This window comes from Aspergillus luchuensis, chromosome 7, assembly GCF_016861625.1.
Source record: "Aspergillus luchuensis IFO 4308 DNA, chromosome 7, nearly complete sequence".
Classification (NCBI taxonomy): Eukaryota; Fungi; Ascomycota; class Eurotiomycetes; order Eurotiales; family Aspergillaceae; genus Aspergillus; species Aspergillus luchuensis.
In genome coordinates this window covers 857,289-870,912 of record NC_054855.1, presented here as the reverse complement: position 1 = coordinate 870,912, position 13,624 = coordinate 857,289, and the positions used below count along the sequence as shown (strand labels likewise).

At 50.5% G+C, this 13,624-nt stretch overlaps 5 protein-coding genes across 5 annotated transcripts; 3 read left to right on the top strand and 2 right to left on the bottom strand.

Annotated features, from left to right (window-relative positions):
- Positions 1-955: 955 nt before the first annotated feature.
- Positions 956-1,791, bottom strand: AKAW2_70335S (uncharacterized protein; the record flags this gene model as incomplete). Its single annotated transcript, XM_041682905.1, has 2 exons — positions 956-1,338; positions 1,458-1,791. The coding sequence occupies 2 exons, from the start codon at positions 1,789-1,791 to the stop codon at positions 956-958; spliced, it is 717 nt and encodes a 238-aa protein (XP_041547219.1).
- A 795-nt stretch (positions 1,792-2,586) lies between these two features.
- Positions 2,587-4,648, bottom strand: AKAW2_70334S (electron-transferring-flavoprotein dehydrogenase; the record flags this gene model as incomplete). Its single annotated transcript, XM_041682904.1, has 3 exons — positions 2,587-2,686; positions 2,737-4,258; positions 4,351-4,648. 3 exons carry the CDS (start codon positions 4,646-4,648, stop codon positions 2,587-2,589), a joined length of 1,920 nt encoding a protein of 639 aa, XP_041547218.1.
- Positions 4,649-6,184: 1,536 nt separating this feature from the next.
- On the top strand, positions 6,185-6,505 carry AKAW2_70333A (uncharacterized protein; the record flags this gene model as incomplete). The annotated part of the gene is made up of 2 exons (XM_041682903.1): positions 6,185-6,191; positions 6,234-6,505. The coding sequence occupies 2 exons, from the start codon at positions 6,185-6,187 to the stop codon at positions 6,503-6,505; spliced, it is 279 nt and encodes a 92-aa protein (XP_041547217.1).
- Positions 6,506-9,081: 2,576 nt separating this feature from the next.
- On the top strand, positions 9,082-11,070 carry AKAW2_70332A (putative pre-RNA splicing factor Srp2; the record flags this gene model as incomplete). The annotated part of the gene is made up of 7 exons (XM_041682902.1): positions 9,082-9,133; positions 9,511-9,639; positions 9,704-9,709; positions 9,771-9,931; positions 10,390-10,463; positions 10,526-10,622; positions 10,684-11,070. The coding sequence occupies 7 exons, from the start codon at positions 9,082-9,084 to the stop codon at positions 11,068-11,070; spliced, it is 906 nt and encodes a 301-aa protein (XP_041547216.1).
- A 934-nt stretch (positions 11,071-12,004) lies between these two features.
- On the top strand, positions 12,005-13,129 carry AKAW2_70331A (dihydroneopterin aldolase; the record flags this gene model as incomplete). The annotated part of the gene is made up of 2 exons (XM_041682901.1): positions 12,005-12,868; positions 12,941-13,129. 2 exons carry the CDS (start codon positions 12,005-12,007, stop codon positions 13,127-13,129), a joined length of 1,053 nt encoding a protein of 350 aa, XP_041547215.1.
- Between the last annotated feature and the right edge of the window lie 495 nt (positions 13,130-13,624).

Below are 13,624 nucleotides of genomic sequence, written 5' to 3'. Positions count from 1 at the left end.
GACGCGACTTTTGACTCAACTGTCGGTCGGTCGGTCGGCAGGCAGCGGCTACAGCCGTGTTCAATACGTAATCCGGCCAGGTGGCCTTTCCCATCCTTTTTTTTGCCATCTAAGTTTGTTACCCGCACCACCTTCAGCCTCCCCGGAATATCTAAACTGTGATAGAATGATTGGTGTGGGATGGATCCCGTTTCAAGTCTATTTTCACTTTTTACTTGACCATGGGTATATGCCGGACGGAGGACATCATGACTAGAATGATACTCCCGTACCACTCCGTCGGTATTATTAGCTGTGGCCCAAGGTGAAAAATCAGCTTACTGTATACAATAGCAATCGAGACGTCACAAAATAGGCATCTATGCAACATGGGACAAATTGGAATAGATTAGAAAAAAGTCGGTCGGTGATGAACATCCATCACATGGGCTGTCAGCGTTACTTGTCGCTTGCTTGCTTTGCTTTTTGCTTATTCGGCAAGCGGCAAAAGCAGCATCGCTTTCGCATTCGGGAGCTTGGCGTCATAGGGTCGTTTGTTTTTGTTTTTCTATTTTTCGTTTTCGTTCTTTTCATGTGATCAGCATTAACTGTCGGTCACGTTGACACCCCCTTTTTTTCGGTTGCTGCATACTTGATGCATGTAGGAAGTAACTAAGATAGTATACATTCTATAGTTAGTTAATTTCGATTGGTTTATGGTTATCGTGGATCGTCAGTACACCGGTTTCTTGTAGTGATTTTACCGTTTTGGGAACTATATATACTTACCTACTTAACTCTTAGTATACATCTCGACTTCACTACAACAACTACAACAAATTTACTACAACTACAGTCCCAACCTAAACAACACCCATTTTCTTAACGAAAAAACTACTATTCATTTTATAACCCCCCCAACCTACCTCCCCAACACCCCTCCAAAAAATCACCTAGTAATACTACGTAGTAATCACTATCTCAACCCTCTCATCCCGGCCCCCGGCGCAGGCAAATAGGGCAAAACCACCTGCTTAATAAACCGATCACTTAACCAGGCCGACAGGGTCAAAAAGTAAATCACCAGGAAGAAGATCTGCGGATCATTACACAGGCGATTAAACGAGCCAAGAATCTGCGTGAGGAGACGATCATCCTCCGAGTCGAACTCCTCCAGCGGCTTATCCACAGGAAGAAAGAAGCTATTCGCTTCTTGCTCCCGCGTCATGAGCATGATGTTCTCGCGCCGGAATTGGTTCACGGTTCCTTTGCCGCTGTCGGGGATGCCGCGCACGTAGAGGAGGGGGTAGTGGTCCATTAGGTTGGTGAGTTTGGTGAGGGTTGTGTGCCGGGTGTCTTCTATTATCTCTCTCATTTGTTTAGATATTGGTGGTCCGGTTGGTTTGGGGGGAGGGGGGGGGGGGGGGGGATGTTCTATGGGATAGGGATAGAGGGGAGAAGGGAAGGGAAGGACATGCCTTTTCGTTGGATATCGATATCAATGCCCTCGTGATCTGCGACGGAGTGCTCGCAGTCGATGCATTTATCGCTGATATCGTTGGTATGGGTTAGAGAGAAGATTCCCCTGTTGCAGGGACAATCTAGGCCTATATTGCCGGATTTGAGTTCCGCTTTGCATTTCCCGACGGCCATGAGGCGGGTGGATGGAGGGGATGATGAGGAGGATGAAGTGGAGGCGGCGGTGTCGACCACTTCTACGACGTCTTCGTCGTCCATTGGGGAGGAGGGACCAGGGGTGGTGGTTAGGGTTCGAGTTGATGGCATGCTGGTGGAATTAGTACCAAAGACCATGTTTGCTGTTGACGGTTGATTTGATCGTGTGTTGTATGATGGTGATGGTGATGGTGATGGTGAGTTTGGTCGTAGTAGGCTTGATAGTCGTGACAACTTGGGATTCGGAGACAGATGTGCGCTTTTTATAGCTGTGTCGCGCCATCCAGTGATTAAGATACTTTCTGAAGTGAGTTCCGTGAAGGTTTGGTCTAGATTGTTACTTCGGAGCGTTGATGGACTGGTAGTTGCGGGGGTTAGGGTGTGTATGACGGTGTTGTGAGGTTAGGGGATACATCCCTTTGGGGGTTGTGATGGGGAAGTGATGGAATTCGGGTGTATTTTCGGAGGTGTGTTCCTGGATGCTTGTCATTTTGCATGTGTTAGTTGGTTGGTTGGTTGGTTGCATCATTTGAAGTATATGCTCGTGGGAGAGCCATAATGGCTTAGCTGTGAGGTTGCTAGGCTCGTTGTGATATTATCAGACTTGCTTTAGCTGCCCTAACATTCAGCTTGAACATTATCTAGACATCTGCGCTGCTTCTAGGTAGCTTACGCTGAGCAAAACAGCTTATTTCCCGAGTAACCGGTATACTCAGTATTCATCGTCACCGCGAACTATGGAGTACAACTATATATACAAGGCCCCGTCCGGGCTCAACACGCAATAACGTAACAGGCATCCACCGGCCTAGAAATAAAACATGATCAAACATTAGTAACCAACGCCACAATGGATACTCTAATCCATCCAATCCTTTTTGTACCCTGATGAAGGGTAGAGAGAAATATGTAAGTGTTGAAAAATCGCTAGGCCTAAGTCATGAAGTACTTCGGGCCCTCTCCACCTTGAGGTGTCTGCCAGTTGATATCCTGGGTAGGCACCTTGATGTCACAGGTCTTGCAGTGAATGCAGCTATGACTAGTTAGCAAGAGAAACAGTACGAGCATTCGGGTTTGACTTACTTCTGGGAGTTGATCTGGAAGCGAACGCCGTGAGGCTTGCTAGAGTCCTCCACGTACTCATACACACCGGCAGGGCAGAAGCGGTTCTCGACACCCTGGTACTTGGGCCAGGCAACATCGGTGTGCTTGTCCCAGTCCTCCACCTGCAAATGCACTGGCTGGTCTTCCTCGTGGTTGGTACCCGTGCGGCTGACGCTGGTGAGGATATCAAAGCTGATCACTCCGTCGGGCTTGGGGTACTCGATCTTGTTGCATTCAGACGCCATCTTGGTCGCAGCAGCATCCGTGCCATGGTGCTTCAAAGTCCAGGGAGCCTTGCCCTTGAGAACGTATGCTTCGAGTCCAGAGTACAGGATACCGCCATAGAGACCCAGTGGCGTGCTGAAAGAGGGCCGCATGTTACGCACCTCGTACAGCTCCTTCCAGATGGACGACTTGCGCAGAGCTTCTTCATAGTCGAACAGGAATACAGAGCCCTCCGAGCTGCCCTGCAGGGCCGCATAGGCGGATTCGGCAGCAAGCATGGCCGACTTCATTGCGGAGTGTGTGCCCTTGATCTTCGGAACGTTCAAGAATCCAGCACTATCGCCGATAAGCGCTCCTCCCGGGAAAGCGCACTTCGGGATCGACTGGAATCCACCCTCGTTGAGAGCCCGTGCACCGTACGAGATGCACTTTCCACCTTCGAGGACGTCCTTGTACAGAGGGTGGTGCTTGAGCTTCTGGAACTCGCCATAGGGCGACAGCCAGGGGTTCGGGTAGTCCAACCCAACCACCAAGCCAATGCTGACCATGTTGTCGCCAAAGTGGTACATCCACGCACCACCATACGTGTCACTAGGAAGGGGGTATCCCAGGGAGTGTGTGATCTCACCGGGCTTGAACTTCTCGGGCTGGATCTCCCAGATCTCCTTCACACCAATACCGTAGGTCTGAGGCTGGCTATCGCGCCTCAGGTCGTACTTCTTGACCACCTGCTTCGTCAAGCTACCATGGCAACCCTCAGCAAGAAGGGTCACGCGGGCGTGGAACTCCATTCCCCGCTCGAAGCTGTCCTTGGCCTTGCCGTCGCGACCAACACCCAAATCATTGGTGGCCACACCGAGAACCGATCCATCCGACTTCTTGTAGACGAGTTCACTGGCCGCAAATCCGGGATATACTTCAACACCCAATTCCTCAGCCCTTTCTCCCATCCACTTCGTAAGTTCGTTCAGACTGATAATGTAGTTGCCATGGTTGTTCATCTGTGGCGGCGCAGGGATCGGAATGGCCGAGTTTTTGGTCAAAAAGCGCATCTTATCCTCCTTCGCCGGAGTCACATTCTCGAAGCGAGACGGATTGTCTTCCGACAACCAATCTGGCAACAGCTCGTTCATGGCGGTAGGCTCCAGGACGTTACCCGAAAGGACGTGCGCACCGAGTTCACCGGCCTTTTCCAACACGATGACACGGAACTCCTCGTTGCCGGCCTCGTTGGCGAGCTGCTTCAATCGGATGGCAGCAGCCAGACCAGCAGGGCCTATGTTGTAATAAAGACAGTCGGTTAGTTACTTAAATCCTGTACCATACCTCTATACGCCAAACGAAACAGGTCCGGGTCATTCTACATACCACCACCGACGATACAGACATCGACCTCATCCGACTCCCTGTCCAACTGTCGCGGATCAAAGTTGCCATGCTCATCAGTCAGCTTTCGGGATAGTGATTGCGAAAAGGCTCGAGTCTGAACGGGCGGGAAGAACAAGGTGCGACGAATGGCACGCTTGCCGGACGCTGCGAGGGAGCTGTTCGAGATTCGGGCGGAGTTGCTGAAGGGGGCGAGAGAGGCGGAGGGTCTGGAGAATCGCGACCAAGTGGGTCGCAATTCGCGCCTCAAAAGAGGCAAGACAGCTCCTTTCGAAGCCATGGCGGAGATTCAGAAAGGGAGCAATGTAGGAGAGGAGATGTCACAGTGTGTTGCTTGAATGGGGAGCTCCTATAAACGAGACAACTGCATGGTAGGATGGAAGCAAGCAATGGGTGAAAGGAGTGGCGAACGAGAAGGGCACAGGAATGGGCACCAGGCGGGATGGTGAAGGAGAAGGAAGAAGCAACTTTCAAGCGTGGGATCCAGATCAGAAGAGTAAGTAGGCTAAGTAAGTCCCCTCTCCGTCACCGGCAATGGAGAACGTGACTAAGAATATGGCGGCCGTGGGATAAAATTTGGCGGTGGGTGCTGGAGGTTGCGGGCAGAACTTGACCTGTCTTGGGACTACCCGAGGCTATGTCGGCCAATGGGAGGTTCGGTGATGGGAATCATTCGCACGCTTGCCGCTCCGCCCGCGGGTTTGCCGTCAATCCCGTCGGATATGATCTTCTACTAGTAGTAAGTATCGAGTCTCGACACATGCACCGAGTATCTAGATAGTCGTCTTCGGATATATCATGGCTGCCACTCTCCATCCGAGTAAATCCACCATGGAGTCAACGTCAAAGTGCTAGAAGATATCTCATGTCAAGTGCTGGCTCTTTAATATTGAACTCAAACTTGGCATCGGCTATGCTACTTAACACTGCTGATGTGAGACAGAGGTGCCGGTAGAAAGATCACCCATACGTTTAGATAACTTTTTACTACTAATCCTGTACAAATGAAGTATTCAATGACAGCCGCTCAAAGTGTCCCAATTTCCCAAAAAAAAATAAGAGAACAAATTGCCCAGCATCTTGATAATTCATTTGCACGTGATTCGGGCATACCTTAAAGGAGAGCCATTATCATGTGAAGCGAAGCCTCCGAACGGATGCTCTTCTATATAGCCTGACACTTAGTGCTCTGTGCTGCAGGGATCCCCGCTTAGGGCTATACTAAGATCGTTTCCTCATAAGTGGAGCCTCTCCGGTGTCTATTAGTGCAGACTATGGCTTCATGCCCTTTACCGCTGCACTGGACCATTGGCATATCCATCATACCCTATATTTTGCACCCTTCATACCTACTCTGCTTTCTAGACAGTGTACCTTTTAACTGCATTCGTATGATATGATAATGATGAATACCTCATCTCTACTCTCTCCGCCTGTCTCGATGTCATGCAGCGGTGACTGCTCTCTCTGGTTATTCCTACTACTCCTCTATATATCCTAGATAGCTTGAACGATAAAGCCTTAGCTCTTGTCGAAACGGTGTGGGCAAAAGAAGTACATCTGTACTACACCGTTGCCAACATTTTTCAGTTTATCTAGCGACAAGATTTTGGAATTCTATCTGTTGATTACTATTATCTCATATGACTATACGTGGGGTTGGAGTCTCACTCGCCGTTGAGTCAACATCAAGAGTACAATTACATCCATAACCATTTCGGAGGTTGTCAGATGCCAGAGAGTGTATTCGCTACATACAATTGAAAGCCAGTCTCATCCATATTAACCATACCACCCATTATACCATCTAAAACCAATGCAAGGTATCATATCTTGATCCCTACATCTCAACCCTGTGTCGTCAGTGCAGCGACAAGAACGACACCTGCGAAACGCTTTTGGACGCCCCAATTGCTACGACTTGGCTGACTGGCTACGCTCCCCGGGGTTGCTTGGTTATGTCGGCGATGTCATACAGATCTTGGACTGGTATGCTAGCTTCTATGATGGACCTGAGGAAGGTCAGGAGGGCTGGGATATAGAGGTGATTATGCTCGCCAAAGAAGCCATCATTCGCCTTGAAAACACGGAAAGTGGGCCCGAGGCCTATTGCCACAATGCCCTGAGCAGCCTTTAGTGTTCATCTGGTGAGGCTCGTGAAGAACGAGGCTGTGGAGAGGCTCGCCAATTGGTTGAGGACTTTGCCACTTGGTATGGACATGATGTTGAAAAGCGTATATACCGCAGGGTCGATTTATTGCGTCCTATTGCCTGTCTATCCTGTGTGTTTTCGAACTACTTTTGAGGTACCAGGGTATAAGCTTATGGGGGCGGGGGGTGACCAGCCACAACATACTACGAGCCCTCTTCCAACTGTCAACGACTGCGGCAGTTGAAAGTAGCTCACAGAAGGGTAGAGACAAGAAGGAGTACCGGAATTCCATAACTCCGAATATATCTTGAACTCAAGCACTCTATTGGACTGTGCATATTACTTTCCTTCTGTCTCTTTTCTTCATTTTTGGAACGCCGCGCGTCTTTTATTCTTCACACCCCTTTTGACGTGGTGCTGCGATTCGCTTTAAGTCGTCTACTTAGCATGACCCCCTTAATACACCCCAGCATTTAATTGCTACACGCCAAAGTATAATTGGTTCATATGCCGAATATATTGCGGTGATGTGTTGTCTCTAAACTGTTGTACGCCGGAAATGTGGCATACGTCCTGTAGGCTTCGGCCAAACACGTAATACATACCAGCATTCTATAAGCGTTCTGCCTGCATCTCGGTGGCTAGCATAGCATGGATGGTCTCACTGTTCAAATATAGCAAAATATGAGGACTTTGCGTAGGCGTTTCAGTGGCAAAGTGTCCAGAAAACTCAACGTTAGTATACAATCAACACTCGCCGCTTCATAACATGGCAATGTTATACCATACTATTTTTAACACACTGGGTAGAATAGTGCGCAATCAAATACAATGTAAAAGGGGTCTGGTGTTTTCCAGAGACACGTACATAACATTAAGATACTATCTCATCCATGTATTTACTAGCGGTAGCGATGGCTATAGTCAAGTATATTCATTGTAGGTAGAGTATCTCAAGGACTGCCTACTTAGTACATAGTACACGCTGTGCAAATACACAAAGTATGTCCATGCCGATCAAAGCCAGAACGTCATCGTCCTAACTAGCATACTCAACAATGTTATGGACGCAATTTGTTTTGTTGTTTGAATGAGAGGCTGACTATAATCACAGGTAGATCCTATTACATCAACGCAAATATATAAGATTGCAATGTAATATTGTCCAGCCACCCTGTGGCAAATATGCATTACTTTGCCTGATGATGAGATCAGTCATATTCATTGGAGCTGAATCTCAGCTGCGACTGCCCATCCCTGCAGAATTGACAGCCTTGTTAATTGCTTGGCAGGGACTAGACCCAGTGCAGATTAGTGGAGGTTCCATTTTTTCTACATTAATATATTAGTATGGGGTAGATGTTGAACAGTAAACTACAAAGTAGATGACTAAAGAAGACATACTTCAATCATTGATATGATATACATAGTGATATCATTGTACATCCTGCTACCATTGCCTACTATACTATTGGTGCTGTATGTATCCTACCTAGTATGTAGAATGCCGGAACGACTAAAGCATTCAGCTACTTTAGTAGGAAGCTTGACCGGGCCACCCGAGTGGGCTGAAGCCGAGATAATTATAGAGGGATGCAGCAGGGCTGTACCGGAGTAGTGGTGCTGGTTCAAGAAGTGTTGAGTAAGATAAATGTAGATCGGCTGCTCAGCATAATAGATTCTACATGAATAACTCATAAATATGGGCAACAGCACTGCCTCTGTAGCTAGTAGAGAGTGACATAGTGGACAAAGTACTACAGAAAAAGGTCAGGCGGGGCCACGTGGATCCCGCCGAGGGAAACAAAGTGAGGCGATTCCAGACTGCGGCCTCTGATTGGGTGCCTTCCCACCGCCAGCATCAAGTTGAATTTCCATTTCCACCCGGATTTCTGGTTTGGCAGGGCGGTCAGCCTCTCCCAATCAGTTCGCGCTTCTCCTCTTTTCCCTGCTGTGACCCGGTCCATTCGCCCTCAAAACTCTCCTTTCTCCCTCATCTTCTTCTGATCCTGCCTGTCTCGCTCTCTTTGCCCAGCGCTTCCCTGGATTCCCCGTGCTGCCGCTCTCCTTCTCCCGCTCGACCGGATCTCCGTCACCATCTAACCCTCTTCCAGTCCCGATTGTGTGTGTGCGCGCGTGAAAGCCAGCTCTTACCTGAGAGCTACTTCATCTCTGGTTCAGCTGTCCCCTCAGCGTACCAAACTATCCTCTCCTTGCTTCCCTAATCAGTCAGGCCCACCGTTACCTTCTGGAACCGTTCTATGGTCCTCGCATTCCCCGGATAAACACCAGGAATTATTACTTTGCTGAATACTGCCGCCATCACAACTTCCAGCTCTAGATTGCCCAGGATAACGACCCATTTGACCCCTCAAGGATCTGCTTCCCCACGGTCGCCTGTACCATCATTGAATCGGAATTTTCTTGTCTAAACCACGTTCCCGCAGGGCCAGAAGCGTTGCGACTGCGATTTGCTTGTTGATTTGCCTGGACGGATTTCACCTCGACCATTGTGCGCGCTGTGCTAGTCCTATCTCTCTCGCCATCTACTACTACCCGCCATGACTGAGGTCTCGTCCACCCGACTCTATCTCGGGAATCTCCCCCGCAATGGTATGAAGCCATCTACAAACTCTCCTTAGGTCTCCTTGTTTTCTCCTCAACCCGCTCTGGATGTTGCCCTTCTTGTCCACCTCTATCTTCGACACAGAAATCGGGATATTCCGCTGGATCGCCATGCGTCTGGATTGACCTCCCTGAGTCACCGAGGTTTTCACCCCTCCGGAGATTGATGGCGGATTTTTCCTTCCTTTCGTTTCAATCTTCCTTGCTTGTGTCACGGTAAACTCAGTTTTCCGGATACTGGGTTGGCAGCTTCGAAATCATATCCAGTTGTCTCGGTTATTTGTTCTTTCAAAACCATTCGCAGTAGGCTGACATTGTACTCACGGCGCCCCGGGTGGGCGCCATTAGTGGGGTTTCTTTTACAGTGACTAAACAGGATATCGAGGAACATTTCAGCACCCATGGTTCCGGAAAGATTACAGAGATCAAGCTCATGAATGGCTTCGGTTTCATCGAATACGAGGATGCGATGGATGCTAGAGATGTTGTACCCGGTAAGTCACCCTGTTTCGCTCCCTAGCTGTCGCGTGACCATGCTAATCTAGGACGATTATCTAGCCTTCCGTATGTACCACGCAAGCACCATATTCAAAGACCTTCATGGTTGACTTAACTCTCCATGCAGACGGCAGTGACTTCAAAGGCGAGCGCCTCACCGTGCAATTTGCCCGTGGACCGCGCCGCAAGGAGAACTTCCCTGGCCCAATGGACCGTCCCAACATGCCTCGTCCGCGTCGCACGATCTTTCGCATGATGGTTTCTGGACTCCCGGAAACAAGTTGGCAGGTTAGCAGCCCAAGTCCCCTTTCTTCTGGATCCACCGGACGCCTTGCATCTCGGCCGATTTGCGTTCCCTAATTCATCCTTTTCCTGTACTCCATTCTATGTTCCTCCACCTACGGCCCAAGGGAATCCTGGCGACGATGATCAGCTCCTCATGATGTATGGGTCGTTCACCTACCAACTTTCGGACCCCACCTAACTGAAAGGAAGGCTGGATGGCTGCCTTCCATGGTCGAACCCCAGCTCTGAGAGCTGAGAGCTGAGGCCGGACAACCCTGTCCAGGATGGAACGCCCTCGCAGTCATCGAAGGATCCCTTCGCCTACTACCCTGTATCGCTTGGGTCCCTTCCTGGCCTGTTATTCCATATTGTATTTTTCTAATTGCTGGCACCCGGACACATCGGATACCACTGTACCACTCTTGCACCTGGATATGGACTCACATCCTGGGGTTATCTAGGATCTTAAAGACTTTGCGCGTCAGTCTGGCTTGGACGTGGTTTACTCTGAAACTGGCCGTGAACTCGGCAGAGGGTGGGTTAATTCTTCAACTTCCTATCCGGTCGGACAGGACCCCATTGACATATGCCCCCAAGATTCGTGGAATTCGAGACCGCCAACGACCTGAAGACGGCCATTGAGAAGCTGGACGGACGTGAATTCAAAGGCTCCCGCGTAACTTGCATTGCCGATGTAAGCAACTTCACTGGTACATATGATCTGAGTGGAACGAGAAACCTCATACCCTTCCTAGATTCAAACCTACCCGGATGAACGTGCCATTCGTGACCCGTACCGATCTCGGTCCCCTCGTCGGAGTTACCCGCCCATGGATGAGTATGACCGGCGGTTCCCTGCGCCGCGTGGCTACAGCCCCCGGGCTCACTATCGGGAACGCTCTCCCATCCCAATCCGGAGGGACTATTATGACCGGGATGGATACGGACGCCGCACTCCTCCTCGTCCTCGGATGGAAGACTACCCTCCCCCGCGTCGTCCCTACGATGACCCCTACGATGTCCGCCCACCCCCGCCACCTCGCCATTATGATGACCCGTACGCACCCCCTCGCCCTTATGGACGGCCTCGTAGTCCGCCTCGGGGCGAATACATGCCTTACGACCGCCGCGGATACTGGTAGTCGTCTGTAATTAGCTCGTTGGTTGTGTTACCTCAGCGCATGGCGGATACCCATTGTGCATGCTTTCCCCCTTTGTTCTCTTGTTGAACTGGTTTCCCTCATTGCCGTTCCGGATGAGTTGACAATTCCCAATCGGAGTCAGCTTCTGGATTGAACACGGCCTCAGATACGAATGCGTGTGTCAGGTTGACATGGACAACGGAACGACACTGGCGCTTGCTTTCATCACTTGATGTGACCATGATCTCTAGCCCCGCTGGTTCCGGGCTCCGACTGGAAGGTTTTTCGAGGTTTCAAAAGTAGGCGTATGTGGACAGCCGTGTCGGTGGTTTCTTTGCCGGTGTGGACGGCTTTCCTGCACATAATGTACGGATGGACCTGCGGATGTGGATGGATCTTGGCCTTTTTTTTTATCTAACGTAATCACCCACGATGTCGATCATTTCACCCCCCGGGATATTGTGTATAGTGCAACAATCAAATCAAAATATAGTATTTCCACGCTTGTTGGTCGTGGAAGTAGGGTACATAGTTACTAGTTTATTATTATGCTAGTAAGTGACTCGCGTGGGTCCCGAGAAAATGAAAGCAGCTCCCCGCGCTAAACCCAACCCCGCCATCGTCTCGTCATCCGCAGCTCACGCGAAATTTCCTTCCAGCGCAGCTCTTTGTCTGAGAATTTTGCCTCGGTGGGACGGAATCTCAAAGCCAGGAAGGCCAATTGATCCATGCGACTGCAGTGGTAGCTTTCTTTATCTGGTTGGTGCTATCTCTACCAAGAGTTCGACTGGGGCTTCCACGCTTACTGGTTGACGTCACAACAGCCCATTGATTGTCTGGTACTCCAGCAGCTGCAGCTTCGAGCTCGTACCCCAGGAACTGACTAGTTCCAGCTCTCTCCTTTCATATCTCTGTCGCCCATCTTACAGTCATCATGGCCGATCAACGCGTAAATGTTCATATCCCATCCCACCCCCCGGTGTTGGACAGCGTGCGTCTCCGCAACATCCAACTGCCTCTCCCAGCTGCCCCGGACCCATGGCACCGTTCCGGTAAATCGCAGCCTTGCACGGCATCGCTGAAGCTCTCCTACTCCTCCGCCGTGGCCGCCGCCATTGCCGACGATGTCTCCCTTTCCTTGGACTACGGCAAGCTCTACCGCCGTCTCGAGGAGGATATCCGTAACCTGGGCAAGCACCCCGAGAACCCGGGACACCGAATGATCAGTGTCGACGGGAGCCGCCGTGACGAGATGTTGGCAAGTGATGTGGGACAGGATGTGCGCTTGACGGCCGGAATTGTGGCTCATTGTGGACTTGGACTGTTGGATGAGACTGCTGCTGGGGTCCGTAGGATGTCGCACGTGCACAACACCCAGCGGAGAAGCAGCGCTTCGGCGGGCTCACAGTCTCAGGCTCTGGCGGCTATTTTCAACTCATCTTCGACTTCGCCTATTGACGGGGTGTTTGGCCAATGTGAGGTGTCTTTGCATCTCCCCAAGGCATTGCTGCGGGCGGACGAAGGACTTAAGTACCGGAGTGTGACGGTATGGGGGTATCGTCAGGCTAATGAGGCCGTTACGGACGATGTGGGAGAGTCGGAGCGCTGTCCGGTCGTCCTGGAGGAGGAGTTCCGCATTGATGGGATTCGGTGCTACTGTATCTTGGGCGTCAACTCTCACGAGAGGGTGGAGAAGCAGGCTGTCATTGTCTCTCTGGAGTTTAAGGGTCCTGGACAGCTGCCTTGGGGGTCTACGGTGGTCAATACGTACCAAGCCATGACCCGGGCTGTCGCTGAGGTGAGTTCTCCTTCAATGTGTCTGTGCTTTTCTTCCCTGGGTGTTAGGCTAATCCAACCTACGAATTACTAGCGGGTCGAAACCACCTCTTTCCAGACGGTGGAGGCCTTGGCGACATTTGTCGCGCGCATTGTCACGGTGGAATTTGGGAATGAACGGGTGACAGTGCGGGTTGAAAAGCCCAGTGCGCTGGCCTTCGTGGAGGGATCGGGGGTGGAAATCACTCGGTCGCAGGCCTTTTTTGAAGGGAGAGATGCATGAAGGGCTGCAGGGGGTTTTGGATGGATCTGAACCTCTAGTACAAAATAATTACTAAATAGTTGGTTCAGGCGGGTGGAGCTAATAGCCCGTCGGTAGATCTACTACCCCTGCATAAGCTACAGTAAGTAACTCTATAACAAGATCCTGTGATAACGCCTTCCTCCTTCTCTCCTCCCTCTAGATACACATACCGTAGTATAGCCACTCAAGTACTTCATCGTACACAATATCAGTGGCTCTGGTTCCTTAGGCAGCTTCCCCGGATTGCCCGATTGGGCAATCAGGTGCCATCCTCCAATGACCGTAACACGTGAAGTCATCCTGCCCCATTGAGTCTAGCGTCGCTTAGCACCGGCACACGCTGATTGGTCTGCGGGCCGGGAAAAATACACTCAGCGCCGAGGCCGGGCAGCTTTCTTTTCCCGTTTGTCAAAGCAAATCCAAGTCAGCTCTCACTTTCTTCTTCTCCTCCTTCTCCCTCTCTTCTTTTAAAAG